The following is a 26,028-nucleotide window of genomic DNA, read 5'->3' on the forward strand; positions in this document are numbered from 1 at the left end:
CATTTAAAAATCAGCCGGCCATGGCAGCGCATGCCTGTAGTCGCAGCTACTTGGGTGACTGAGGTAGGAGGATCACTTGAGCCCAGGGGATTGAGGCTGCAGTGAGCCGTGATCACACCACTGCATTCCAGCCTAGGTGACAGAGGGAAACCCTGTCTCAAAACAACAACAACAAAAAGTTTGTGTGTAAGGTTTTAGGTTAGTTGCAGTGAGAAGTACAAAACAAAATGTTACCTTCATTTTTAACACCTGTAATCTCAGCACTTTGGGAGGCCAAAGCAGGAGGATCTCTTGAGCTCTGGAGTTTGAGACCAACCTGGCAACAGAGCAAGACCTCATCTCTACAAATAAAAAAATTAGCTCGGCGAGGTGGCTCACCCCACTGGTCCTAGATCCTCAGGAGGATGAGGTGGGAGAATCACTGGAGCCTGGCTGGTCAAGGCTTCAATGAGCCATGATTGCACCATTGCACTCCAACCTGAGCAACAGAGCAAGATACCTTCTCAAAAAAAAAAAAAAAAAAAAAAAAAAAAGATAAAACGTGATAATACAAATTCAATTACTCAACTTTGACGTTGTCAAGTCAGTTAATAAAAGCACTATACCCAGCCTAGGCAACACAGTGAGACCCTGTCTCTACAAAAAATTTTTAAAATTAGCTGGGAGTGGTGGCATATGCTTGTAGTCCCAGCTACTCAGGAGGCTGAGGCAGGAGAATAGCGTCAGACCAGGAGTAGGAGGCTGCAGTGAGCCATGATGGCGCCACTGCACTCCAGCCTGAGCAACGGAGCAAGACCCTGACTAAAAAAAATAAGAAAGCACTTTACCATTCATAACATTTGTTTACAAAGCCCCACGAGTAAGCAAGATTTGTCACTTTTATGGTTGTATCTTTTGATAACATGTCAACATAAAGCAAAAATATTTTACAACTTCAGTGCACTAAAACATCCATTTTTCTTTTCCAAGACGTTTTCATAGGATACCTAATTTTTAGTTGCAGGATGATTATGGATAGGCTAACATCTTTTCACATAGTAGCTACAATTATTCCTGTTAGGTAATAGGGATTGAGGCAATTTAGGAATTTAACTTTACATAAGGCTTGTCCAGCCACACTGATTATTCGTACCCAAGTAACAGAGCCATTTAAGAACGATGGGAAAGTTTGGTCAAATATATATATTTATTTATTTATTTATTTTTGAGACAGAGTCTCACTCTGTTGCCCAGGGTGGAATGCAGTGGAGTGATCTCGGCTCACTGCAACCTCTGTCTCCCAGGTTCAAGTGATTCTCCTGCTTCAGTGTCCCGAGTAGCTGGGATTATAGGTCTGCACCACCACGCCCAGCTAATTTTTGTATTTTTAATAGAGATGGGTTTTTACCATGTTGGCCAGGCTGATCTTGAACTCCTGACCTCAAGTGATTCACCCGCCTCGGCCTCCCAAAGTGCTGGGATTACAGGTGTCAGCCACTGCGCGCGGCCCTTTTTCTGACTTTTTAATGATGGCCGTTCTTGCAGGAGTAACGTGGTATCTCCCTGTGGTATTAACTTGCATTTCTTTGATGATCAGTGACGTCGAGCATTTTTTCATGTATTTGTTGGCCATTTGAATATCTCTTTTGAGAAATATTTATTCATGTCCTTTGCCCATTTTTTGATGGCATTATTTTCTTGCTGATTTGAGTTCCTTGTAGATTGTGGATACTTGTCTTTTTTCCGATGCATAGTTTGCAAATATTTTCTCTTATTCTGTGGTTGTCTGTTTACTCTATTATTTCTTTTGCTGTGCAGAAGCTTTTTAGTTTAATTAGGTCCCATTGATGTATTTTTGTTTTTGTTGCATTTGCTTTTGGGGTCTTAGTCATGAATTCTCTGCTTGGGCTGATTGTTAGACGAATATTTATTGAGCACCAACCATATATGACAAACGATGTACTAGGTGCTGGGAATACAATGGAGAACTTACATGAATCACCAATCACACAAATCTCTTTTATCTTTTTTTTTTTTTTTTTTTTTTTTTGCCTTACTTGAGAATTTGGGTTTTTGAGTAAACGCCATTATTCCCTTTTTTTTTTTTTTTTTTTTTAGCACACTTTTACGTCTCAACCACCTAACGCACTGCTGCCCTGAGCAATCCAGAGGGGCCGGTTCCTGCACCCCGGCCAACACAATCTAAACCCTAACACGCCGAAGACGAATAAAGGCCAACCAGCTTCCGCCCACCCAGTACAAACGTCGACAGACATTTGTAGATGAGGCCTTGTCAAAATTCAGAGGTGTCCTACGTCTGCTTTCCCAATGAGACAGTTCCTTTTTGTTTGTCTCAGAGACTGGGAATTTTTTTTTTTTTTAAAGACTGTAGGCAGAAAAAACACCCCAACCGGCTGTTAGGACAATCAAACGGGTCTAAGAAAATTCAGCCAATGAGAGTGCGAGAGTGCCTCTGTGTTGGCCAATGAGAAGAGCGCGCCGTGCGCAAGGGCCGCCCAATGGGGCGCAAGCGACGCGGTATTTGAATCCTGGAACAAGGCTACAGCGTCGAAGATTCCCAGCGCTGCGGGCCCGGAGAGCCGCCCTAACGGCGCTTCGTACGCTAGTGCCCTCCCTTTTCAGTCCGTGTCCCTCCCTGGGCCGGGCTGGCACTCTTGCTTTCCCCGTCCCTCATGGCGCTGCTCCGACGCCCGACGGTGAGTGTGTTCGGCGACCGCCCTCGGAGGCGAGTCCGTTGGCCCCACAGCTCCCCTGTCGCTTCTCTCATTTGCTCCGAGCTTCTCCGTCCCAACCTAGGCTGCTTTTCTCTTCTCCAGAGCTTCCCGCTTCGCCCGCCTTCCTGGCCCTGCGGCAGGTCGTCTCCTGCCGGCCTCTCTCCGTCTGGATTCCGCCCTCCCTTTGCCCCTCCCTGCCCCGGGGTGGGAGAAGTGTAGGAAAGCGCTTCCGAGATGGCACCTGTCAAGTGAGCCCCCTGAGCACTGGGCCTAGTACTCAGCGAGCGATCCCCGAGTGCTCTTCGTTGCCAGAGATTTATCTACTTACACGTTCCTAGGATTTCCCTCCCCCTTTCTTACAACTCCTTGCCAACTAAGGGATCTGTGGTGGGGGCTGGGAGGAGGACTGGAGGGGTTCTGTAGGCAGTAAAGTGTGTGTGTTTCATCAGGCAGCTGCCAGGCTGTTTTTCAGATTGTTCACATTTGTTTTTGTATGACTTTTCCATTTATTTCTGCACGCTAAGTCTTCCAGGCTACGTTCACTAATACGTGGGTTTGTCCCCTTAAAAAATTTATTTACTCAAATGTAATAGAGATTTTTGAATATAGTTTGGACCAGCGTGGCAGACTGAGAGAAAAGGGTCCAAGTTCATTTATTTTATCCTTGCAGAGATCAAAGTGTTACGGTGTTTTGGGTATTTTTCCTGTGGGCTTGAATTGTGTCGGGACCTACTTTTTTCCTTTGCTGAAAGCTAGAGGGCCCTGACACACCTGAGTTCCATCATCTTGGCTATAAGGTTAGATAAAAGCTGCCAATTTTCATATCCAGATGAATTTAAATTTAGTCACATTAGCAGGCTTGTACCCATAAGCATTACATTTTCAAACACTTTTTTCAGATTGGTAGTTGCTGCTGGAAAAAATTGAACAGCCTTACTTTTGAGAATCCTAATAGATTGAATATATTCAGCATTTAATTAATATCCTTTTTGTGGATCTAAGTCCAACTGACAAGTAATTTTTTATAATAATGTATTCTATAACGTTATTTAATAGTCAAAACCTTTCTGTTCAGGGAAGGCTTGAGTTTCCCTTGTCACTCTATCCTGGTAGATCCACTCAAACCCCTTTTTGGGAGTTTTATTAGAGTCAGGACCCTGAACTCTGAGGGATAGGACATGCTAGGTTTTTTGTTTTTTTCTTTTTTAGTGAAATGTTTATCTCTTCTATACTAAGCTTTTTTAAAATATGAATTGCTTTTCCTAGCAAGTTTTATTTCTAAGCACATTATGTCTAAAGCAGGCTAAAGTCAACTGACAATTTTTATTTCATACAATTCCCACTTTCCCTGAGTTTGGGAGCTAAAACTGTATTATCCAAGGAAACTACTTCCATTCTACATATCCTTAATATAAGAGAAAATCCATTCTATGGCAACCTCATTTTAAAAAGCTGTAGTTCTAAAAGATCACGCATACAGGAGCATTTCTTATTTGTAAAATGGCATAAGAATCAAGGCTAGTTTAGGTTTTAAACATATGGTTTTTAAACAACCAGACCTATTATTAACTATTAATATTATAGCTTTGTAATTTTTCAGTCTTAATTTACTTGTTACCAAGCTCTATAAAGGAAGGTTTTTAAGTATATGCCTTTAACTTGCAGGGATCTCCAACAAGTGATATGGGTACTATGAGAAATAATCATTAAATAATAATAAGCTTTGAAGTTCTCTTACAGGCCCACTTGAATATTCAGAATAGTCTTGCAAGGTTGGTGGGAGGATCTTTATTACAGATAAAGTAGATGGGTGATTTGCCTAATTTAGAGTGATGTTATTAATCACAAATAGCATTTTTAGACTTCCTGAAATGTACCTTTTCCATCTTGCAAATAGATCTTGACGTATTGTCCTTTCCCAGAGCAATTCTAAATTTGAGTATCTAACATTAGCAAAGTATTTCAAATTCTTTCAAGGTTTCATTACTTTTTTTTTTTTTTTTTCAGGTGTCCAGTGATTTGGAGAACATTGACACAGGATTTAATTCTAAAGTTAAGAGTCATGTGACTATTAGGCGAACTGTTTTAGAAGAAATTGGAAATAAAGTTACAACCAGAGCAGCACAAGTAGCTAAGGTAACAATGGTGAAGACTGAATGTGAATACAGAGGTCGATTCTGTATAGTGCTGAGTCTCACAACACTGGCTGTCTTGGCCTATTCATGTTTCTTTTTCCTTATAGAAAGCTCAGAACACCAAAGTACCAGTTCAACCCACCAAAACAACAAATGTCAACAAACAACTGAAACCTACTGCTTCTGTCAAACCAGTACAGATGGAAATGTTGGCTCCAAAGGTAGGAAGTTCTGAATTTACAAACATATTTAATGAGGTAGCCTGTTTTTAGCCAGACTACAAGGGTGCCTTTATCATTGCTGCACCTTTTAATGAACATTCGTAGCTAGAACTCTGCTTTGAAGCAACAGTGTAGGAAATGAGTATATACACCTTTTAAATGATGGTACTTAATTTAACATTATGACCTTGAAGCTGGGCATGGTGGCTTATGCCTGTAATCTCAGCACTTTGATAGTCTGAGGCAGGAGTGTCACCTGAGGCCAGCATTTCAAGGCTGCAATGAGCTATAATTGTGTCACTGCATTCTAGCCTGGACAACGGAGCAAGACCTTGTCTCTGAAAAAAAAAACAAAACTACGACCCTGAATAATAAAGTTAATTATCTTAATAACCAAATAAAGGATGGAGTGGTTGGGAAAATTCATGGAATGAGTGAGATTTTGGGGGTAGAGAGAAGCTGATAGGAAAGGGCACCTTTCTGGAGAACAAAGTAGCAACAAAGATCAAGGTACCAAAGCGGAAATGGGCCTATAAGCATGTCCTTTGGTTAAGGAGTCTGAAATACTTAACTGAGTCAGGCAGCTTGTGTGAGGCACCAGAAGATAAGGCTGGGAAGAAGGTTGCAGTTGGATTTGAAGGTCTTGGGGATTTGAATTTTTATCCCATTAGGCTTGAGGAAACAGAGTTTTCAGGAGTAGAGAAATGATGAAAACAACGTAGGGAGGTAAGTTAGGAGGTATTGCACTTGTCCAAGCAAGAGCTGATGAGGGTCTTAAGCTAGTCCAGATCTTCCCTAAGCACCTACCCATATACTAGTATCAATACTGGTTATGAAGAAACGACATCAAATGTGTTAGGACGGCTCAGAACGTCTTTCAGGGCCATCATCTTGTATTTAGGAAAGAATACTTTGAACGTATGGTTTGCACGCAGGAGTGGTATCCTTAACCACTTGGATATTAAATAAACCATTTATGCAGTAAATGAACAAAAAGTAGGAAAGTCAGGAGAGGGCGGTAGCTTTGGTAAAGGTATCCTGTTTGGCTTCCGATTTGTTGGGGTAACAGAGAGACATCTGCCTGGAAATGCAGTTGGAAATGTGGCAGCAATATCTGAAGGCAAGGAACGGATTTGTCAGCTTTCTCCACAGAGACAGTGGTTGAAAGCATGTTGTTCTTTATGAGAACTAAAGCTTAGAACAAATAGTTGAGATGGGACTTCCTTTAAGAAACCTTCCCTTGAAGGTTTCTATAATAGTGACCTCCTGAAAGCCAAACCCAAAGGCTGGTATTCAGACCTTGATGTCTTAGTAGTTGTGCAGTGTTTTACATGTGTAACGGTTTGAATGTGGTTCCTCCCACATCGCAGGAGGGCGATTTGGCAGTATATATATATTTTTCGGGGGGACAGAGTCTTGCTGTGTTGCCCAGGCTGCAGTGCAGTGGCTCGATCTCTGCTCACTGCAACCTCTGCCTCACGGGTTCAAGTGGTTCTCCTGTCTCAGCCTCCTGAATAGCTGGGATTACAGGTGCATGCCATCACGCCTGGCTAATTTTTTGTATTTTTTTTTTTTTTTGAGACAGCCTCGCTCTATTGCCCAGGCTGGAGTGCAGTGGCACGATCTCGGCTCACTGCAAGCTCCGCCTCCTGAGTTCACACCATTCTCCTGCCTCAGCCTCCTGAGTAGCTGGGACTACAGGCACCCGCCACCACGCCCCGCTAATTTTTTGTATTTTTTTTTTTTTTTTTTGAGACGGAGTCTCGCTCTGTCGCCCAGGCTGGATTTTTGTATTTTTAGTAGAGATGGAGTTTCACCATGTTAGCCAGGATGGTCTCAATCTCCTGAACTCGTGATCTGCCCGCCTCGGCCTCCTGAAGTGCTGGGATTACAGGCATGAGCCACCGCGCCCGGCCGTGATGTTTTGTATTTTTTAGTAAAACGGGTTTCACCATATTGGCCAGCCGGTCTTGAACTCCTGACCTCAGGTGATCCACTTGCTTCCACCTCCCAAAGTGTTGGGATTACAGGCGTGAGTCACTGCGCCTGGCAGTAATATATTTCTCTCTTTGTAGCAGTTGACTCAACTGAATCACAAAGTGAGACCTTGGTTATTCTCTGTACCCAGTAGGTCTGTTTTTAATCCAAAGAAAATGATCGGAGGGATGATCAAGTACTTTTAAATAGTGCTGTGATGAATATCTTTTATAGAGTAGAGAAGTACTAGTTAAATCCATTTAAGGAAATACTATGCAGCCATAAATATCATGTTTTAGTAGAATATTTAAAGGCATCAAAATGCTTGTAACATTAAGTGGAAAAATTAGATTATAACAATATATAAACAGTGCAACCCCAGATTTCCTTTTAAAACGTACATTTGTATGCAGAATATTGAATGGTAGTTATTTTTGAGTATTGAGTTGGACTTAAGATTGCCTTGCATTTTCTTCCTTAAAACTTCAGACTTTTACCATGGGTACATATTACTGTTCAAGTTAGAGAAGAAAAGAACACTTTTTTTTTTTTTTATAAAGCAAAGACCACAAATATGTTATGAAAGAAACAAAGAGAAAAATAGTTTCCTCCTGTGACCTCCATAACTTCACCCTTTTTGTGTTTCTTTTAATCCTTGGCTGACTCCTTTTCTCTTGCTTCCTGGCAAAATTGAGGCCACTGTTTGTTTGAGATAAAGCATTATGGACCTGTAGCTCAGTTCATATATAAATCAGTTCCAGGATTGAAGCAGATAGCTACATGTTCTAGATTTAGAAGTTATCAGGAATTAATGAACAACAGTTATTTCCAATTCAAATACATTTCCCTCTGAGAAACACAGTAGTGAAGGAATCTCTAAGTCCATGATTTAGGTAGAGCCACACCTTCTGACAGGTGAGTCCCTCTGCCTGCCTGTCTCTGGTCAGCTCTCTGGCTTTTACTTTGTCACCTGCTCTATCTGCAGGGTTATCACTGTTCTTTAGAGCTAATCCCTGGAGGTGTGGAAATGCTACTTGAGCACACAGGTTTCTAGCAATTTTCCTGGAAAGATGATAACATAAGCCATGTGTCCATTGTGTCCGATAGCAGATGTTCCCAGTCTTCTAACCAAATTTATACCATCCTTTCTGCAAAACTGGAGGGCAGGTTTCTCTCTTTGTAGCAGTTGACTCAACTGAATCACAAAGTGAGACCTTGGAAGAGTTCCAGCCCTTTACAGGTGGTCATAGAAGCTTATTATCCTGCAGGTTTTGAAGAAAATGGTGTTTTTTGCTGACTAATGAGGCTTTAGTAAACACAGTAGTTTGAAAGGACAAGGAAGGCTTTTTACTAGTCCCATGTTTGCTGGACACTGGGGAAACAAGTTGAATAAACCATTGACTCTGTCCAGAGGAGCTCCCAGTCAAGGTGGAGAACATAGGAGTAAAAGCATGGCTTTATCTGTCTGTCACAGAGAGAGATGCACGCTTATGAGAGGTATACTGAGGAGTCATAGCTAGAACAGATTACCTGATCAGATGAGTAGGATCTTAGAAAGGGTCTTATAATAATTAAATTATGCTGGAGTTCACAATGAATGCTTTCAAGTAATTCTAAATTAAGGGCCAGGGCAAAAATCTTTGTCTTAACCTAGTGGCTTTTGTTGTTGATTGCTTGATTGATGGACGAGATCTAACTATGTTGCCCAGTTTCAACTCAAACTCCTACGCACAAGCAATCCTCCCACCTCAGGCTCCCAAAGTGCTGGGATCACAGATGTGAGCCACCACACCCAGCCCCTGGTGGCTTTTGGATATGGCTGAACTCAGCTGCACTTCTGAATAGGAGCCAGAAAAACATTCTAAACTGCTATGATAGCACATGATAACCTCTGACTCCTTAAAGCAGACTTTTTGGTATTGACTGCCCTTCCAGGGGTGGGTGATAATGCTTATCCTTGAAAAAGCTAACCTTCAACTGAAGTTGCATATACCTAACTTCAGTGCAAATCTGATTCCAGTCACTTGCTAAACTCCTTCAGTTGTTGCACCTTACCTTTGGATAAAATCTAAGCTTCTTAGCCTGGCTCTTGTTCTGCTTTTCAGCTCATCTTCTCACACCTCACAGGCTATCCTGCTGACATCTCAAATCAATTTGCACTTCCCTGAATTGCCTTGATTTTCTTTGGTTTCTTTTTGCCTGTTCATCTTCCTTAAGGTCTTACCGTCTCTGGTACCCTGGGTACCTCTACTCATTTGTCCTGGCTCCTTGAGGTTTCCGGGTTTCCAAATTCTATGCCATTCTTTTCTTTCCTTTCCTTTCTTTTCTTTTTTCTTTTTTTTTTTTTTTTTTTTTAGACAGAGTCATACTCTGTCTCTAGGCTGGAGTGCAGTGGCCTAATCATGGCTCACTGCAGCTTTGATCTCCTGGGCTTAGGTGATTCTCCCACTTCAGCCTCCAAGTAGCTGGGACAACAAATGTGCGCCAACATGCCTGGCTAATTTTTGTGTTTTTTGTAGAGGCGAGGTTTTGCCATGTTTCCCAAGCTGGCCTCGAACTCCTGAGCTGAAGCAATCCACCTGCTTCAGCCTTCTCAAATGCTGGGATTACAGGTGTGAGCCACCGCACTTGGCCTGGGTTCTCAAATTCTTAAATAAATGGCATGCATGCCTGCATAGCTCTTGCTTACCTGGTCCCTCCTCAGTTTAAGACCTTTGATTTAAGAAGGGAGGACATGTTTTAAACTGCTCTTTGTTGTTGTTGTTATATCCTCTAAGACTGGAAATTATAATCATTGAGCTTTACTGTAAATTAAAATTATCTGTTCTATCATAAAGCCCTCTTTTTTTTTTTTTTTTTTTTTTTTGAGACAGAGTCTCGCTCTGTTGCCCAGGCTGGGGTGCAGTGGTGTAATCTCGGCTCACTGCAACCTCTGCCTCCTGGGTTCAAGAGATTCTCCTGCCTCAGCATCCTGAGTAGCTGGGTTTACAAGCGTGCGCCACCATGGGCCCAGCTAATTTTTGTATTTTTAGTAGAGACAGGGCTTCACCATGTTGGTCAGGCTGATCTCAAACTTCTGACCTCGTGATCCGCCCCCCTTAGCCTCCCAGAGTGCTGGGATTACAGGCATGAGCCACCACACCTGGCCGCCTCCTCTTTTTAAAAAATAGTTTATTACCTTAATATATATTTGTATAGCTTAGCATCTTGTTAGGTTTTACTTGGAGAAGTACTTCTTTTTAAAAGCAATGATTTGGCTGGGTGCGGTGGCTCACACCTGTAATCCCAGCACTTTGGGAGGCTATGGCGGGCAGATCATGAGGTCAGGAGATCGAGACCGTCCTGGCTAACACGGTGAAACCCCGTCTCTACTAAAAATATAAAAAATTAGCCGGGCATGGTGGCAGGCGCCTGTAGTCCCAGCTGCTCTGGAAGCTGTGGCAGGAGAATGGCGTGAACCCGGGAGGCGGAGCTTGTAGTGAGCCAAGATCATGCCACTGCACTCCAGCCTGGGCGACAGAGTGAGACTCCATCTCAAAATAAATAAATAAATAAAATTTAAAAAAGCAATGATTTATTTATATTTCATTAATAAATGCTTGTTTTAACTACTTGATAAATTTTTAATTTGTATAATTTTTATAAATAATTACCCAGTCAGCATAGGAAAGTGAAATACTGAGTTGTATACTTGCTCAGTCTTCGCTCCCTTCTCCTATTTTATTTATAGACTGGAATATGCTTTTCTCCTTTTTAGTTGCCAGTTTTTCAATTTAGAATAAATTAGTTGAAGAGAAGAAAACATTATACTGCAGAAGAGGCTGGTACTAAAGTAGAATGATCAGCTCCAGTAATCTTTGAACCCAGGTGGTCAAGTTTCTTTCATTTATTGAGCACCTACTACGTATCAGGGATTATGTAGATGTTTGAGGTACCTTAGTGGGCAAAACCAATTAAATAAACGTAAGCTTTTAGAGCTTACATTCTGGCAGAGGTAGACAGAAAATAATACACATACTATATAAACTATAGAATTTTAGAAGTATAGGTTTTATGAGAAAAAACAGAGATGAGACATATGGGTAGGGTGAGAGGACAGGGATTGGAGAGAGGTGATAATTTTGGTTTTTGTTTGTTTATTTGGTTGGTTTTGAGGTGGAGTCTTGCTCCGTCCAGCCCAGGCTAGAGTGCAGTGGCATGATCTTGGCTCATTGCAACCTCTGCCTCCCAGGTTCAAGCTATTCTCCTGCCTTAGCTTCCTGAGTAGCTGGAACTACAGGAGCGCACCATCACACCCAGCTAATTTTTGTATTTTTAAAGTAGAGACGGGGTTTTGCCAGGCTGGTCTTGAACTCCTGGGCTCAAGCCATCCACCTGCCTTGGCATGAGCCACTGTGTCTGGCCAGATAATTTTAAATAGGAGTCAGGATAGACCCCATTGAGAATGTAACATTTAAGCAAAACTTGAAGAAAGTAAGGGAATTGCCCATATGGACATAGGGGCAAGAGCATTCTGGGTAAGAAGAACCTGGTTTGAGTGAAGCAGTCAGGGGAGAGAAGCAGGAGATGGGTCAGCAAGGGAAGTGGGGAGGGCCAGATTATATAAGGAGGCCATTGGGAGAACTTAAGTTTCCAGTTTGAGTGAAATTAGTTTTAAACAGATAAGTGTCTCTTGAAGAACTTCACATATGATATCTTGAATTATTCACCTCTTCGTATGAAATTTGTTTTGTCTTCAACATATTTCAATTGTGCTTATGATATTGATATTTAAGCCAGTTGGCTCTGCATGTATTTGTGGTTAAGGCTTCTCCTACATGTGCCTTAATTTGTTGGTGCAGGGTCCTTCTCCCACACCCGAGGATGTCTCCATGAAGGAAGAGAATCTCTGCCAAGCTTTTTCTGATGCCTTGCTCTGCAAAATCGAGGACATTGATAATGAAGATTGGGAGAACCCTCAGCTCTGCAGTGACTACGTTAAGGATATCTATCAGTACCTCAGGCAGCTGGAGGTGGGTGGGTCTTTGTGTTTTGGTTGTATAAGCAATGTGGAATTTGTCACACAGCTGGGAAGGAAATAAGGTCAGCTTTTTAAACTTTTGATTCTACCCACAGGTTTTGCAGTCCATAAACCCACATTTCTTAGATGGAAGAGATATAAATGGACGCATGCGTGCCATCCTGGTGGACTGGCTGGTGCAGGTCCACTCCAAGTTTAGGCTTCTGCAGGAGACTCTGTACATGTGTGTTGCCATTATGGATCGATTTTTACAGGTAGGTTTGGCTTCAGGGACTTCACGCCAGTGGCTCCTTGAACATTGCATTTATGCTTGGGGGATAGAAAACTAAAGTGGGTACTTCTGAAAAAAAGACCAAAAATCAAATTGTGAGAAGCCAAAGAACTTTAAGGACTAAAAAGGGAAGTAATCCAAATGTGTCAAGCCTTTGATGATGCTGACCAATATTGGGCATTTCTGTAAGACCAGTCAGCTAAAAAGCACTTGGGGGAAATATTGCATTGCCACAATCCTTCATCAGAGGAATATACCATCAGTTGGACTGAAATTCCATCTGAAGCCTGTAGTGCCTTTGGATGCTGGTTTTCTGGGCCTGCTTGCACAATTTCTATAGTTTGGTGCTCTTTGGTGTTAAGTTTTAAGTTTCCTCATCTGAAAAATGATGAGTTTGGCTAGAGAATCTCCACATTTCCAGCCAACTATGGCATTGAATCACTGTAGAAGAAGAAGGTAGAAGAAGAAGGTGTTTTTTTTTTAAAGGAGCAGGGGTGTGTGTGGAGAGGACTGAGAATGTAGTGTAATAAAGAGTAATATAAGAAAATGAGAGGCAGAAATAATCTTCAGCATATTTATCAGTGAGTAATGCACAGCCCCTGACCTTTAGAAGAGAAAGCAGATATAAATCGCCAGTGTGTTATCTACCAAACAATAGCCCTGCAGATAAGGATTTATTTATTTAAAGTCAACATTCAGGATAGGGGTTTAGGTCACGCACAAATTCTGTCCAAACCATGTAGTAAAAATTACTTTACAGTAATGGCCCTGAGATACTACACAATCCCAGGTAGTATGCATTCCTCTTTGGGCAGGAAAGCACAACAATATTTTAGGTAGGTTTCTTTATTTTTTATTTTTTTGAGACAGGGTTTTATTCTGTCGTTGCCCACGCTGGAGTGCAGTGACACAATCTGGACTCATTGTAGCCTCAACTTCCTGGGCTCAATCAATCCTTCTGCCTCAGCTTCCTAAGAAGCTGTGATTATAGGCGTATGCTACCACACCCAGCTAAGGTTTTGATTTTTTTATAGAGATGGGTTTTTGCCATGTTGCCCAGGCTGATCTCGAACTCCTTAGCTCAAGTGATCCGCCCACCTCGGCCTCCCAAAGTGTTGGGATTATAGGCATGAGCCACTGTGCCCAGCCATGGTAGATTTTTAATAATGAGAGCTGAAGCAAGAAAAGCGCAGAGTCCCAGTTTGGGAGGGGGAAAAAAAAAGCAATTAAGGGACACACTTTACGCTAGCCTGAGAGTCTCCCTGACTCCAAAGCATCAGTGGAAGATTTTCTAAGCTGAATGATGAGTATGCTTTTGGTAAGGATTAAGGAAATTAGCCATCCATTAAATTCTCACTTTTTTTCTTTGGCCTCATCTCTATTCAGACCATGCTTAGTGTGTCAGGTCAGGGCTGCCACAGATACTCAAGTCAGCATGAGGCTGTGGGAAGAGTGACTAGGAGCTTGGTATTCAGGCTTGGATTCTTCCCTTCTTGGCAACTGAACGATCTTGGCATGGTGTCTGAGTCTGTTCTCAGGACATCTATTTGTAATTGAGGAATAAAATATGTCCTTCCTAGGATTTTTGTGAGGATTGGATGACATAGTATGTTAGAATCTTAGCACTGTGCCTAGCACACAGTACTCAGTTACAGATAGCTGTCATGATCAGTGGTGGAACAGTCAGGTCTCCTGTGCCCTTATGAGGGCCATGAGCAAAGACAATGTGCACTTTTCCAGGACTTGGTTCCCTTTCCTCTTTCCCCACCCAAAGCTTCGCTCTTCTTGTTAGGTGTGACTTTTGATACATTAATTTTCCATTAGGTTCAGCCAGTTTCCCGGAAGAAGCTTCAGTTAGTTGGGATTACTGCTCTGCTTTTGGCTTCCAAGTACGAGGAGATGTTTTCTCCAAATATTGAAGACTTTGTTTACATCACAGACAACGCTTATACCAGTTCCCAAATCCGAGAAATGGAAACTCTAATTTTGAAAGAATTGAAATTTGAGTTGGGTCGACCGTTGCCACTACACTTCTTAAGGAGAGCATCAAAAGCCGGGGAAGTAAGTGCCTCCAACTCTGTAAGAGACTGTTTTTGCTTGGTGTCTCATCCTAGAAACCTTGACCTAATTAAAGGAAAGCTTATTAATTTATAGGACTCATCCTTTAGATAAGTCTTAATGCTTACCTCATCAGTTCTTAAGAGAAAGGCCTCCTGATCTTCGTTTACAACATAGTGTGGAATAGAGTAATTCTTCAGAAGGATAAGTGAGTTAAGTGAATTGGAGTTCCTAGGCTTCATGCAGACTTTTGCAAGATAGTAATTACAGTTGTGCTTCTTACTGTCCCTGGCTGTTCTTTCTTAGGTTGATGTTGAACAGCACACTTTAGCCAAATATTTGATGGAGCTGACTCTCATCGACTATGACATGGTGCATTATCATCCTTCTAAGGTAGCAGCAGCTGCTTCCTGCTTGTCTCAGAAGCTTCTAGGACAAGGAAAATGGGTGAGTGGTGGATTTAAGAAGAAATTAATTAGGCTATATTTTAGTCCCTCATAATATGAAAGGCCTTAGCATTTTTACAACACTGTCATTGACGCAATTGGTGTTATTTGGTTTTTGACACAGGGTCTCACTCTGTCGTGTAGGCTGGAGTGTGGTGGTGCCATCACAGCCTACTGCAGCCTTGACCTCCCAGGCTGAAGTGATCCTCCTACCTCAGCCTCCCGAGTAGCAGGGACTACAGGCATGCATGACCATGCCTCGCTAATTTTTGTAATTTTTTTGTAGAGACATGGTTTTGCCATGTTGCCTAGGGTAGCCTTGAACTCGGCTCAAGCAGTCTGCCCACCTTGGCTTCCCAAAGTGCTAGGATTTCAGATATGAGCCACTGTGCCGGCCGGGCGCGGTGGCTCAAGCCTGTAATCCCAGCACTTTGGGAGGCTGAGACGGGCGGATCACGAGGTCAGGAGATCGAGACCATCCTGGCTAAAACGATGAAACCCCGTCTCTACTAAAAAAATACAAAAAACTAGCCGGGCGAGGTGGCAGGTGCCTGTAATCCCAGCTACTCGGGAGGCTGAGGCAGGAGAATGGTGTGAACCCGGGAGGTGGAGCTTGCAGTGAGCTGAGATCTGGCCACTGCACTCCAGCCTGGGCGACAGAGCGAGACTCTGTCTCAAAAAAAAAAAAAAAAAAAAAAAAAAAAAAATGAGCCACTGTGCCTAGCCTGAAGCAATTGTTTAAAGTTCAAAGGCCTAAAGGAAAGCTGCTTGGAGAGGGGCGTGGGGGCTTGTGCTTATAGTTCTAGCTACTTGGGAGGCTGAGGGAGGAGGATCATTTGAGCTCAGGCTCAGGAGTTCAAGTCTAGCCTGGGGAACATAGACCCCTGTCTCTTGGGAAAGAAAGCAAGCAAGCTACTTGGAACAGTTCAAATAGAAGTGAGTTGACTATATATACCAGAGTGCATGTATGCATTATAGAGTTGTACAGAATGAGGAAGGCCACGAAGAACTGATATGTATAATTTCTTAGATATTATGTTAAGTGAAAAAGTTGTCAAGCACACAAGACAAAGGAAGGCCAAGGCCTGACTCATTTAGCCAGTAAGAATAGAATGAGCCACTTGTAGATTCAGAAGAGTAGCCAAGGTTGGCAGTTCCCTGGGTCTTTGTTTCACATGGCAAAAAGGATAATGTGGAAACAAATGGAGCTGGATGGCTGCAGTGCAAGCCACAGGTACACTGCTGTGGAGAAGCCAGTTCTAGACCACTGCTAAGCAGTCTTCTAGTCTGCAGGTATACCCTGAAAGCAGCACAGCAGAAAACCTCATCAGAACCTAGGGGATAAGAAGCTGTCTTGGCCAGGTGTCATGCCTGTAATCCCAGCACTTTGGGAGGCCAAGGTGGGCAGATCATCTGAGGTCAGGAGTTTGAGACCAGCCTGGCCAACACGGCAAAACCCCCGTCTCTACTAAAAATACAAAAATTAGCCAGGCATGGTGGCAGGTGCCTGTAATCCAAGCTACTTGGGAGGCCTGGGCATAAGAATCCACTTGAACCTGGGAGACAAAAGTTGCATTCAGCCAAGATCGTGCCACTGCACTCTAGCCTGGGGGATAGGGTGAGACTGTGTCTCCAAAAAAAAAAAAATAGAAGAAGCTGTCTGGTGACAGCCTCCCAGAGGAGATAGGGAGGAGAGTGGGAGATGGCTGGGCCGCAGCTCTGCCCACATCTGCCATCCTCTCCTTTTGCAGGAGGATCACAAAGCATTTTGCCAGGACCAATCAGCTGTGGTTCAGGTCTTGGCCTGTCCTATATGGATATAGGCAAGGTCACCAGGGCAGCATGGTGGAGCTGTTCACCTAAACAATGTATATTGTAGTTTACACTGTATGCAACAAAGTGTGTGTGTGTGTCTGTATATATTTATATATTTGTTTAATTTTTTGGTACAGGAGGAATAAACCAGAAAGAATGAAAGTGGATACTATGGGGTTCTGTGGAACAGGGTGGAGGTTGAGGATGAGAGGGCTTCTGATTGTAACCTTTTATTGACTTTATAATACAGCATTAACTTTTTTGATTTTTGAACAATGTAAATATTTTATGCTAACTTTAAATTGTAATTAAGTGGAAATAAACAATGTAACCACATGTGAAATTGGTAACAGAACACAGAGGAAAGAATTAATTTAAGTACTTGTTGCTTGAGCCCAGGAGTTCGAGCCCAGCCTGGGTAGCATAGCAAGACCCCCATCTCTACAAAAAATTTAAAAATTAGCTGGGTATGATGGTGCACACCTGTAGTCCTAGTTACTCAGGAGGCTGAGGCAGGAGGATTGCTTGAGCCCAGGAGTTCAAGGCTGAAGTAGCTATGATCATGCCACTGCACTCCAACCTGGGCAACAGAGCAAAACCCTGTCTCAAAAAAAGAAAAAAAAAAAAAAATCTGTAACCTGAACACAGCATTCTGACTGAGCATCCTTAGTGGGATTTAAAGTATGACAAAACAAAGGACTAAAGTGGTAACATCAAGTTTACTTAGTAGGTACATTGTTAATCTGTTATTATAATTCTGGAACTGTTTTATGTGTATTGTAGGATAAAACAAATTATTCATGTTCTTAAGAACTAAAACTTTCACTATAGGAAGAGTTTTATTATTAATTAGTTAATTTTTTATACAGGGTCTTGGTTTGTCATCCAGACTGGAGTGTGGTGCTGCTACTACAGCTCACTGCAGCCTCAATTGCCTGGGCTCAAGTGATGCTCCCACTTCAGCCTCCTGAGTAGCTGGGACCCAGCCAACACACCATCATGCCTGGCTAATTTTAAAGTTTTTTCTAGAGATTGGCTCTCCCTATGTTGCCCAGGCTGGTCTCGAACTCCTGGGCTCAAGTGATCTTCTCGCCTTGGCGTCCCAAAGTGCTAGGATTACAGACGTAAGCCACTGTGCCTGGCCTAAGAGAGAAAACACTAACAATTAAAAACTAAAGGTTAGTCCTCACGTAGGAAATAGCAAAACAAAAACAAAGGAAAACCCCTATTATGTTTTGAAAATAACAGCAAATTCAGAATAAAGGGTCTCAGAAACAGTGACAACTCAGTAGTAGTGAGCATATTTAGTGCCCACATCTTGGATACTAAATACCATTATCTACTGCCAACTAGGGTTCATTAGTGAAATTGCTGATTTAAGGGCTATGGCAGGGGAAGTACAAGGTGAGCCTAGAAAAATTTGTGCCAGATAGCACACAAATTTTCAAAGATCAATGAGGTCACATCAAAAGGACATAGGAGAGCTGGTCATGGCAGCATGTGCCTATAGTCCCAGCTACTCCGGAGGCTGAGGCAGGAGAATCCCTTTAGCCCAGGAGTTTGAGGCTGCAGTGACCTATGATTGCACCACAATAAAATAGGAAGGGAAGGAGGGACATAGGAGTGGGCTTGAAAGGGCTCTGGCTGACTGAATTAGAGCATTAAAAAGCATAATGACAGTAATAGATTGTAGTGTATAAAAAAAAGGATTCATGGGTCCATAATGATACAGAAAATAAAACAGGGGTTCATTTTTAAAAATCAGAATGCCAGCTAATTAAAGTAGAATGATAGAGTTAGAAACCACGAATTTTCAACCTGTAATGTAATAATTTATTCAAGCAAGGTGCATCAATGAATGCAAAAATCACTAGATGGAATAATTTTGGGAAACAAAATTCACATGGTCTCAAATTATCATCCCATAGATACTTGTTAATTCTGTAGCAAAACTGCACATCTATGATGAAGTAGTCTGGTGGTTTCCACCTTCACCCAGTGATTAAGCTCAGCATTGCCATTGGCAGACAACCTGAGTTGCTGTGTCATGTTGTGCAGTAAGATGTATACATTATCACCTATTCATGCCCAAAACGTTTGACATGAATTAAATCATGAGGAAATGTGCAAATCCAGAATTTGAGACATTTTAAAAGGAACTGCCTTGGATGCTTAAAAAAATAGTCACTGGTGACAGTGTTTCTTATGTGAGAATGGTGTTATGGATAGGTACAAAAATGTACTTTTTAGAATATGCTTCTGAAATGTTTAGCAGGGATGTGCTGTGATACCTGCACATTGCTTTCAAACGGCATAGCAAAAATTGTGTGTGAGTACACATATATAGAGAGAAGGAGAGGAGGAAAACGTGGTGCATGTTCATGATTGGTCTACATGAAGGATATTTAGAGGGTCATTCTTTCAGTTTTTCTGTAGATTTGGAATTTTTTTTTTTTTTTTTTTGAGACGGAGTCTTGCTCTGCCGCCCAGGCTGGAGTGCAGTGGCCGGCTCTCAGCTCACTGCAAGCTCCGCCTCCCGGGTTCACGCCATTCTCCTGTCTCAGCCTCCCGAGTAGCTGGGACTACAGGCGCCCGCCTCGTCGCCTGGCTAGTTTTTTTGTATTTTTTAGTAGAGACGGGGATTCACCGTGTTAGCCAGGATGGTCTCGATCTCCTGACCTCGTGATCCGCCCGTCTCGGCCTCCCAAAGTGCTGGGATTACAGGCTTGAGCCACCGCGCCCGGCCGGAATTTTTTTTAAATAAAACATTTGAGGCAAAAATGTCACTGATACATGGTACCAATGGCTCATTTTTAGTCACCTTACTCTTAAATGTGCTTTGCTGTCCCAGTTTTCTGAGAATTGATTTCAAAATTCTAGAAATTGTGCATTATTTCAGTTTTTACTCTTGCTTCCTCCTTTTTCCCTTCAAAGTATTTTAGGATTAAGATTAAATTGTGTGGACTGGGCACAGTGGCTCACGCCTGTAATCCCAGCACTTTGGGAGGCTGAGGCAGGTGGATGACTTAAGGCCAGGAGTTTGAGACCAGCCTAGCCAATATGGTGAAACTCTGTCTCTACTAAAAATACAAACTAAACTAAAAATACAAAAATTAGCTGGGTGTGGTTGGCACATGCCTATAGTCTCAGCTACTTGGAAGGCTGAGACACAAGAATTGTCTAAACCCTCAGTGAGCTGAGATTGCGCCACTACACTCCAGCCTGGGCGACAGAACCCAGGCATGGTGGCGCCCACCTGTAGTTTCAGCTACTAGGGAGATTGAGGTGGGAGGATCACTTAAGCCCAGGATATCAAGGCTGCAGTGAGCTCTGATAGTGCCATTGCACTCCAGTCTGGGCAACAGAGTTGAGACCTGGTCTTCAAAGAAAAAAAGAGATTAAATTGTGGTTTAATTTGCCAATTATACCATGCATGTGAAAAAAATGTACTTCCGCTTTTAGAATTTTTGTCACAGAATTTTTAAAGTCAGTTGACATACCCTTTTTTTTTTTTTTTTTTTTGAGACAGAGTCTTTCTCTGTTCCCCAGGCTGGAGTGCAGTGGTGCGATCTTGGTTCACTGCAGCCTCTGCCTCCTGGGTTCTAGCAATTCTCCTGCCTCAGCCTCCTGGGTAGCTGGGATTGCAGGCATGTGCCACCATGCGTGGCTAATGTTTGTATTTTTAGTTGAGATGGGGTTTCACCATGTTGATCAGGCTGGCCTCGAACTCCTGACCTCAGGTGATCCGCCCACCTCGGCCTCCCAAAGTGCTGGGATTACAGGCGTGAGCCACCGCACCTGATCTTTTTTTCCTTTTTTTTTTTTTTTTTGATACACAGTCTCACTCTGTTGCCCAGGCTGGAGTACAATGGCCTTAATAGCTCATTACACCTCAAACTTCTGGGCTCAAGCAATCCTTCCTTCTCAGCTCCTCAAGTAACTGGGACTATAGGTGGACACCACCATGCTTGGCTAATTTTTCATTTTTCATAGATATAGGGTCTCCCAATGTTACACAAACTGGTCTGAAATTCTTAAACTCAAGCGATCTTCTTGCCTTGGCCTCCGAAAGTGCTGGGATTGTGGACATGAGCCACTGGGCCCCGCCAATTTATGTATCTTCTTACATGATAAATCTTACTATCAATGGACAGCTGTTCTTTTGCTTGTATTTTACTCTTTGGGAGGCTAGGTCACAAGGCTTGGTGTGGTGTTGTCTGAGTTCTCTCTGTTCTCTGGTGCTTAACTACACAGGGTTCAACAAGAGAATTATAGGTAGTCCTACCTAGTTCTTCTGGATTTGATAGATTGTTGCTTTTAGCACAGTTTATTTCTTATTTCTGAACATCTTTCCCTGACCGACAGTATGTCTGTTTGGGTTCTTGAGCTCATAACAGAGACAGCTGGGGAGGGCTTTGACACAGAGTTGTATGAGATGTGGCCAGCACTGTAAAGGGGCACTTTAAGTGTCTCCTTTTTCATCCCCTTTCAGTGTTGTCACCTGAAGGACTCCTACCGGTGCAACCTCTTTAAAAGATCCTATGGGACCTTTGGCACTTGATTTAGCTAAGAGCTTCACAATGTCTTCATTTAGTCTGGTCTCAGGGCCAGAATCCTCTTGCATTTACCAGCTGCTTTAGTGTTGCTGGTACTGTGGGAGTGCTTAGGACTTTGAATTTCCAGAAGGTAAGAATATTCTTGTACAGCTTTTACATAAGTAATGTCATCATGTATGAGATGTGTTCTTCTAAAGAAGCAGAGGTTTTCTCTTTCCCCTCAGTCATGTGTGTCTGCTTCTTGTGTTTCAGAACTTAAAGCAGCAGTATTACACAGGATACACAGAGAATGAAGTATTGGAAGTCATGCAGCACATGGCCAAGAATGTGGTGAAAGTAAACGAAAACTTAACTAAATTCATCGTAAGTACTATTGTTTCTTAAGCTGTGGAAAGCTTTAGGTTCTGGGTTTTGTGTATATGTGGGGTGTGTGTGTGTGCTGTCATGTAAATATATTAATAATGTGAGAGTTTTAGCACAAATCCTTTATCCTTTATATTGTTCTGATACAGTATGGTGTAGAGCATACTGATAAACTCTGAGAGCAAACTTTCTTTGAAACGAAGTCGATAGGCTAGCCATGTCTAGGCCCAGTTCCTAGTCAGCCAGTCAGTTACTCAATGTGTTGAATTACTCTGTGCTCATACCAGTGTCCTGGGGAGGGCACTTTGCAAGCAGAGAAGGCCGGTCTGCATGGGATTGGGAAGAGAGAGGGCCCACTTCAAATGGCAGTGTGGAAGTAGGATTCAGGTGATGTTACTCAGAGCCTTTGTCCATGATCTTTTGAGGCAATGATGGAAAAACACCTAATTAGCAAGCATGGTTAAGAGGGAAGGGCCGGGCGCGGTGGCTCAAGCCTGTAATCCCAGCACTTTGGGAGGCCGAGACGGGTGGATCACGAGGTCAGGAGATCGAGACCATCCTGGCTAATACGGTGAAACCCCGTCTCTACTAAAAAAATACAAAAACTAGCCGGGCGACGAGGCGGGCGCCTGTAGTCCCAGCTACTCGGGAGGCTGAGACAGGAGAATGGCGTGAACCCGGGAGGCGGAGCTTGCAGTGAGCTGAGAGCCGGCCACTGCACTCCAGCCTGGGCGGCAGAGCAAGACTCCGTCTCAAAAAAAAAAAAGAGAGAAGACGCCCATTCAGGGGGCATCCTGAGGGCGTGGTGTCTATCTCTGCATGGCCCACCTGTGAGGAGGAACCAGAGGAGACTTAGTGCTGTCCTTGTGTGACACCAAACATCAGAGCTCACCAAGTGTGTTGTGGCAAAGAGCAAGGCATTTGAACCTCAGAAGAGTCTCAAGTGTCCTCACAACGTGATTTGCTTCATGGTAGCGTAATGTGTGTTCAGTCCTGAGAGGACTGTCTGGGATTTGTTAAGCGCTAGTTGCCACCCTCTTTTATTGTCGGTTATTGCTGCCAGGCCTGGTGAACCTGTTATGTCTGATGGCACTTAGGTGTCTTAAACACAGCTCCCCCTCCCATCCCTCTGGTAGCCTATGAGAGGAAGCCTGCTACTTGGACCTTGAAATCATTTGTTCCGATCACCTGTGCTACCAGCTGGGTTTTATTCATTAATGGGGATGGAAGGAAATGGTCAGGCACATGTGATGAGCCCAGAGCTTTCACTGGCTTCAGCAATTGGGCATCGTCATTGTGATGGTGATTGTGGCCCAGACCTTTGACAGTTGTGAATTAGACTAGGAATAAGGTATCAGTGGGGGTTCCTGACATGTGCTTAATCACAAATTCTGCAGGCCATCAAGAATAAGTATGCAAGCAGCAAACTCCTGAAGATTAGCACGATCCCTCAGCTGAACTCAAAAGCCGTCAAAGATCTTGCCTCCCCACTGATGGGAAGGTCCTAGGCTGCCATCGCCCCTGGGGATGTGTGCTTCATTGTACCCTTTTTCTTACTGGTTTAGAACTCTTGATTTTGTACATAGTCCTCTGGTCTATCTCATGAAACCTCTTCTCAGACCAATTTTCTAAATATATATTGAGGAAAAATAAAGCGATTGGTTTTTCTTAAGGTATCCCATGTGTATTTATTTGTGTATTCTGTACTGAAGAAATCAGTGAAAGCTTGCTTTGACTAATTTCTTTTTGAGCTATTATGAATAGCATGTAAATTATTGCCATTATGGCTTGGGCAAGACCTTTCTACCATTTTCTCAAACGGAAAAACTAGAACTTGGCCTCAGTGAACACTAAACCTATTCCTAAGCTTCTTGGATACAAATAAGTTTATTATGAAAATTTAAAATGGAAAGATAACCATGACACTTTCCTTTCTAGAAGCTAGTCAGCTGCTCTCTAATTCCTGCATTGGAACGCCTGGCCCAGAGCAACCCTTGTAATGGGTCCCTCTCTCAAAGGCATGGTTGAGACCAGAGAGAGCCATCCCATGGGTCACAGCTGGAGAAAATGGGCCTGGGCATCCTGTTCAAGTTGAAGCTTGGGATGCATTTTCTCGTTGTGCAGCTTCAGGTACATTATGGGCTAAATGGCTTTGTATTTTTTTGTTTGTTTGGTTTTTAATGGGCATTGAACTTTTTTTTTTTTTTTTTTTTTTAAGTTCTGGGATACATGTGCAGAACATGCAGGTTTGTTACATAAGTATACATGTGCCATGGTGGTTTGCTGCACCCATTAACCCATCATCTACATTAGGTATTTCTCCTAATGCTATCTCTCCCCTAGTCTCCCACCCCCTGATAGGCCCCCAGCAGGGGTTTTCCCCTCTGTGTGTCCATGTGTTCTCATTGTTCAACTCTCACTTGTAAGTGAGAACATGCAGTGTTTGGTTTTCTGTTCCTGTGTTAGTTTGCTGAGAATGATGGTTTCCAGCTTCATCCATGTCCCTGCAAAGGACATGAACTCATCCTTCTTTATGGCTGCGTAGTATTCCATGTATATGTGCCACATTTTCTTTATCCAGTCTATCATTGATGGGCATTTGGGTTGGTTCCAAGTCCTTGCTATTGTGAACAGTGCCACAATAAATATACGTGTGCATGTGTCTTTATAGTAGAATGATTTATAATTCTTTGGGTATACACCCAGTAATGGGATTGCTGGGTCAAATGGTATTTCTAGTTCTAGAGCCTTGAGGAATCGCCACACTGTCTTCCACAATGGTTGAACTAATTTACACTCCTACCAACAGTGTACAAGCATTCCTATTTCTCCACATCCTCTCCAGCATCTGTTGTTCCCTGACTTTTTAATGATCGCCATTCTAACTGGCATGAGATGGTATCTCATTGTGGTTTTGATTTGCATTTCTCTAATGACCAGTGATGATGAGCATTTTTTCATGTTTGTTGACTGCAAAAATGTCTTCTTTTGAGAAATGTCTGTTCATATCCTCCACCCACTTTTTGATGGTGTTGTTTTTTTCTTGTAAATTTGTTTAAGTTCTTTGTAGACTCTGGATATTAGCTCTGTGTCAGATGGAGCTTTTGCTGTGCAGAAGCTCTTTATTTTCATTAGATCCCATTTGTCTATTTTGGCTTTGTTGCCATTGCTTTTGGTGATTTAGTCATTAAGTCTTTGCCCGTGCCTATGTCCTGAATGGTATTGCCTAGGTTTTCTTCTAGGGTTTTTATGGTTAGGTCTTACATTTAAGTCTTTAATCCATCTTGAGTTAATTTTTGTATTAAGGTGTAAGGAAGGGATCCAGTTTCAGCTTTCTGCATATGGCTAGCCAGTTTTCCCAACACCATTTATTAAACAGGGAATCCTTTCCCCATTTCTTGTTGTTGTCAGGTTTGTTAAAGATCAGATGGTTGTAGATGTGTGCTGTTTTTTCTGAGGCTTCTGTTCTGTGCCATTGGTCTATATATCTGTTTTGGTACCAGTACCATTGCTGTTTTGGTTTACTGTAGCCTTGTAGTAGAGTTTGAAGTCAGGTAGCATGTTGCCTCCAGCTTTGTTCTGTTTGCTTAGGATTGTCTTGGCAATGCGGGCTCTTTTTTGGTTCCATATAGAAACTTAGTTTTTTCCAATTCTGTGAAGAAAGTCAATGGTAGCTTGATGGGGATAGCATTGAATCTATAAATTACTTTGAGTAGTATGGCCATTTTCATGCTATCGATTCTTCCCATCCATGAGCATGGAATGTTTTTCCATTTGTTTCTATCTTCTCTTATTTCCTTGAGCAGTGGTTTACAGTTCTCCTTGAAGAGGTCCTTCACATTTCTTGTAAATTGTATTCATAGGTATTTTATTCTCTTTGTAGGAATTGTGAATGAGAGTTCACTCATGATTTGGCTCTCTGTCTGTTATTGGTGTATAGGAGTGCTAGTGATTTTTGCACATTGATTTTGTATCCTGAGACTTTGCTGAAGTTGCTTATCAGCTTAGGGAGATTCTGGGCTGAGATGATGGGGTTTTCTAAATACACAGTCATGTCATCTGCAAACAGACAATGTGACTTCCTCTTTTCCTAATTGAATACCCTTTATTTCTTTCTGTTGTCTGATTGGCCTGGCCAGAACTTCCAATACTGTGTTGAATAAGAGTGGTGAGAGAAGGCATCCTTGTCTTGTGCCAGTTTTCAAAGGGAATGTTTCCAGTTTTTGCCTATTCAGTATGCTATTGGCTGTGGGTTTGTCATAAATAGCTCTTGTTATTTTGAGATGCATTCCATCAATACCTAGTTTATTGAGAGTTTTTAGCATGAAGGGGTGTTGAATTTTGTCGTATGCCTTTTCTGCATCAATTAAGACAATCGTGGTTTTTGTCATTGGTTCTGTTTATGTGATGGATTATGTTTATTGATTTGCATATATTGAACCAGCTCTGTAT

The 26,028-nt window shown here is 42.5% G+C and overlaps 1 protein-coding gene across 2 annotated transcripts; it reads left to right on the forward strand.

Annotated features, from left to right (window-relative positions):
• The first annotated feature begins 2,524 nt into the window (after window positions 1-2,524).
• Window positions 2,525-23,252, forward strand: CCNB2 (cyclin B2). 2 transcript variants are annotated; one of them, XM_010374244.2, is made up of 9 exons: window positions 2,525-2,696; window positions 4,722-4,850; window positions 4,957-5,070; window positions 11,889-12,059; window positions 12,163-12,321; window positions 14,163-14,399; window positions 14,703-14,843; window positions 21,466-21,576; window positions 22,974-23,252. In XM_010374244.2, the coding sequence occupies exons 1-9, from the start codon at window positions 2,673-2,675 to the stop codon at window positions 23,082-23,084; spliced, it is 1,197 nt and encodes a 398-aa protein (XP_010372546.1). In that variant the 5' UTR covers window positions 2,525-2,672; the 3' UTR covers window positions 23,085-23,252. The 2 variants fall into 2 exon arrangements, with proteins under 2 accessions (XP_010372546.1, XP_030785543.1); XM_030929683.1 differs by lacking the exon at window positions 14,703-14,843 and having other exon boundaries at window positions 2,540-2,696.
• Window positions 23,253-26,028: the final 2,776 nt, after the last annotated feature.

Source organism: Rhinopithecus roxellana, chromosome 5 (genome assembly GCF_007565055.1).
Source record: "Rhinopithecus roxellana isolate Shanxi Qingling chromosome 5, ASM756505v1, whole genome shotgun sequence".
Classification (NCBI taxonomy): domain Eukaryota; kingdom Metazoa; phylum Chordata; class Mammalia; order Primates; family Cercopithecidae; genus Rhinopithecus; species Rhinopithecus roxellana.

Coding starts and splice junctions, on each gene's coding strand:
- CCNB2 (XM_010374244.2), top strand. CDS start 2,673: ATGGCGCTGCTCCGACGCCCGACG. Junction 12,060..12,162: donor AGTACCTCAGGCAGCTGGAG/GTGGGTGGGTCT, acceptor TTCTACCCACAG/GTTTTGCAGTCCATAAACCC. Junction 14,400..14,702: donor GAGCATCAAAAGCCGGGGAA/GTAAGTGCCTCC, acceptor GTTCTTTCTTAG/GTTGATGTTGAACAGCACAC.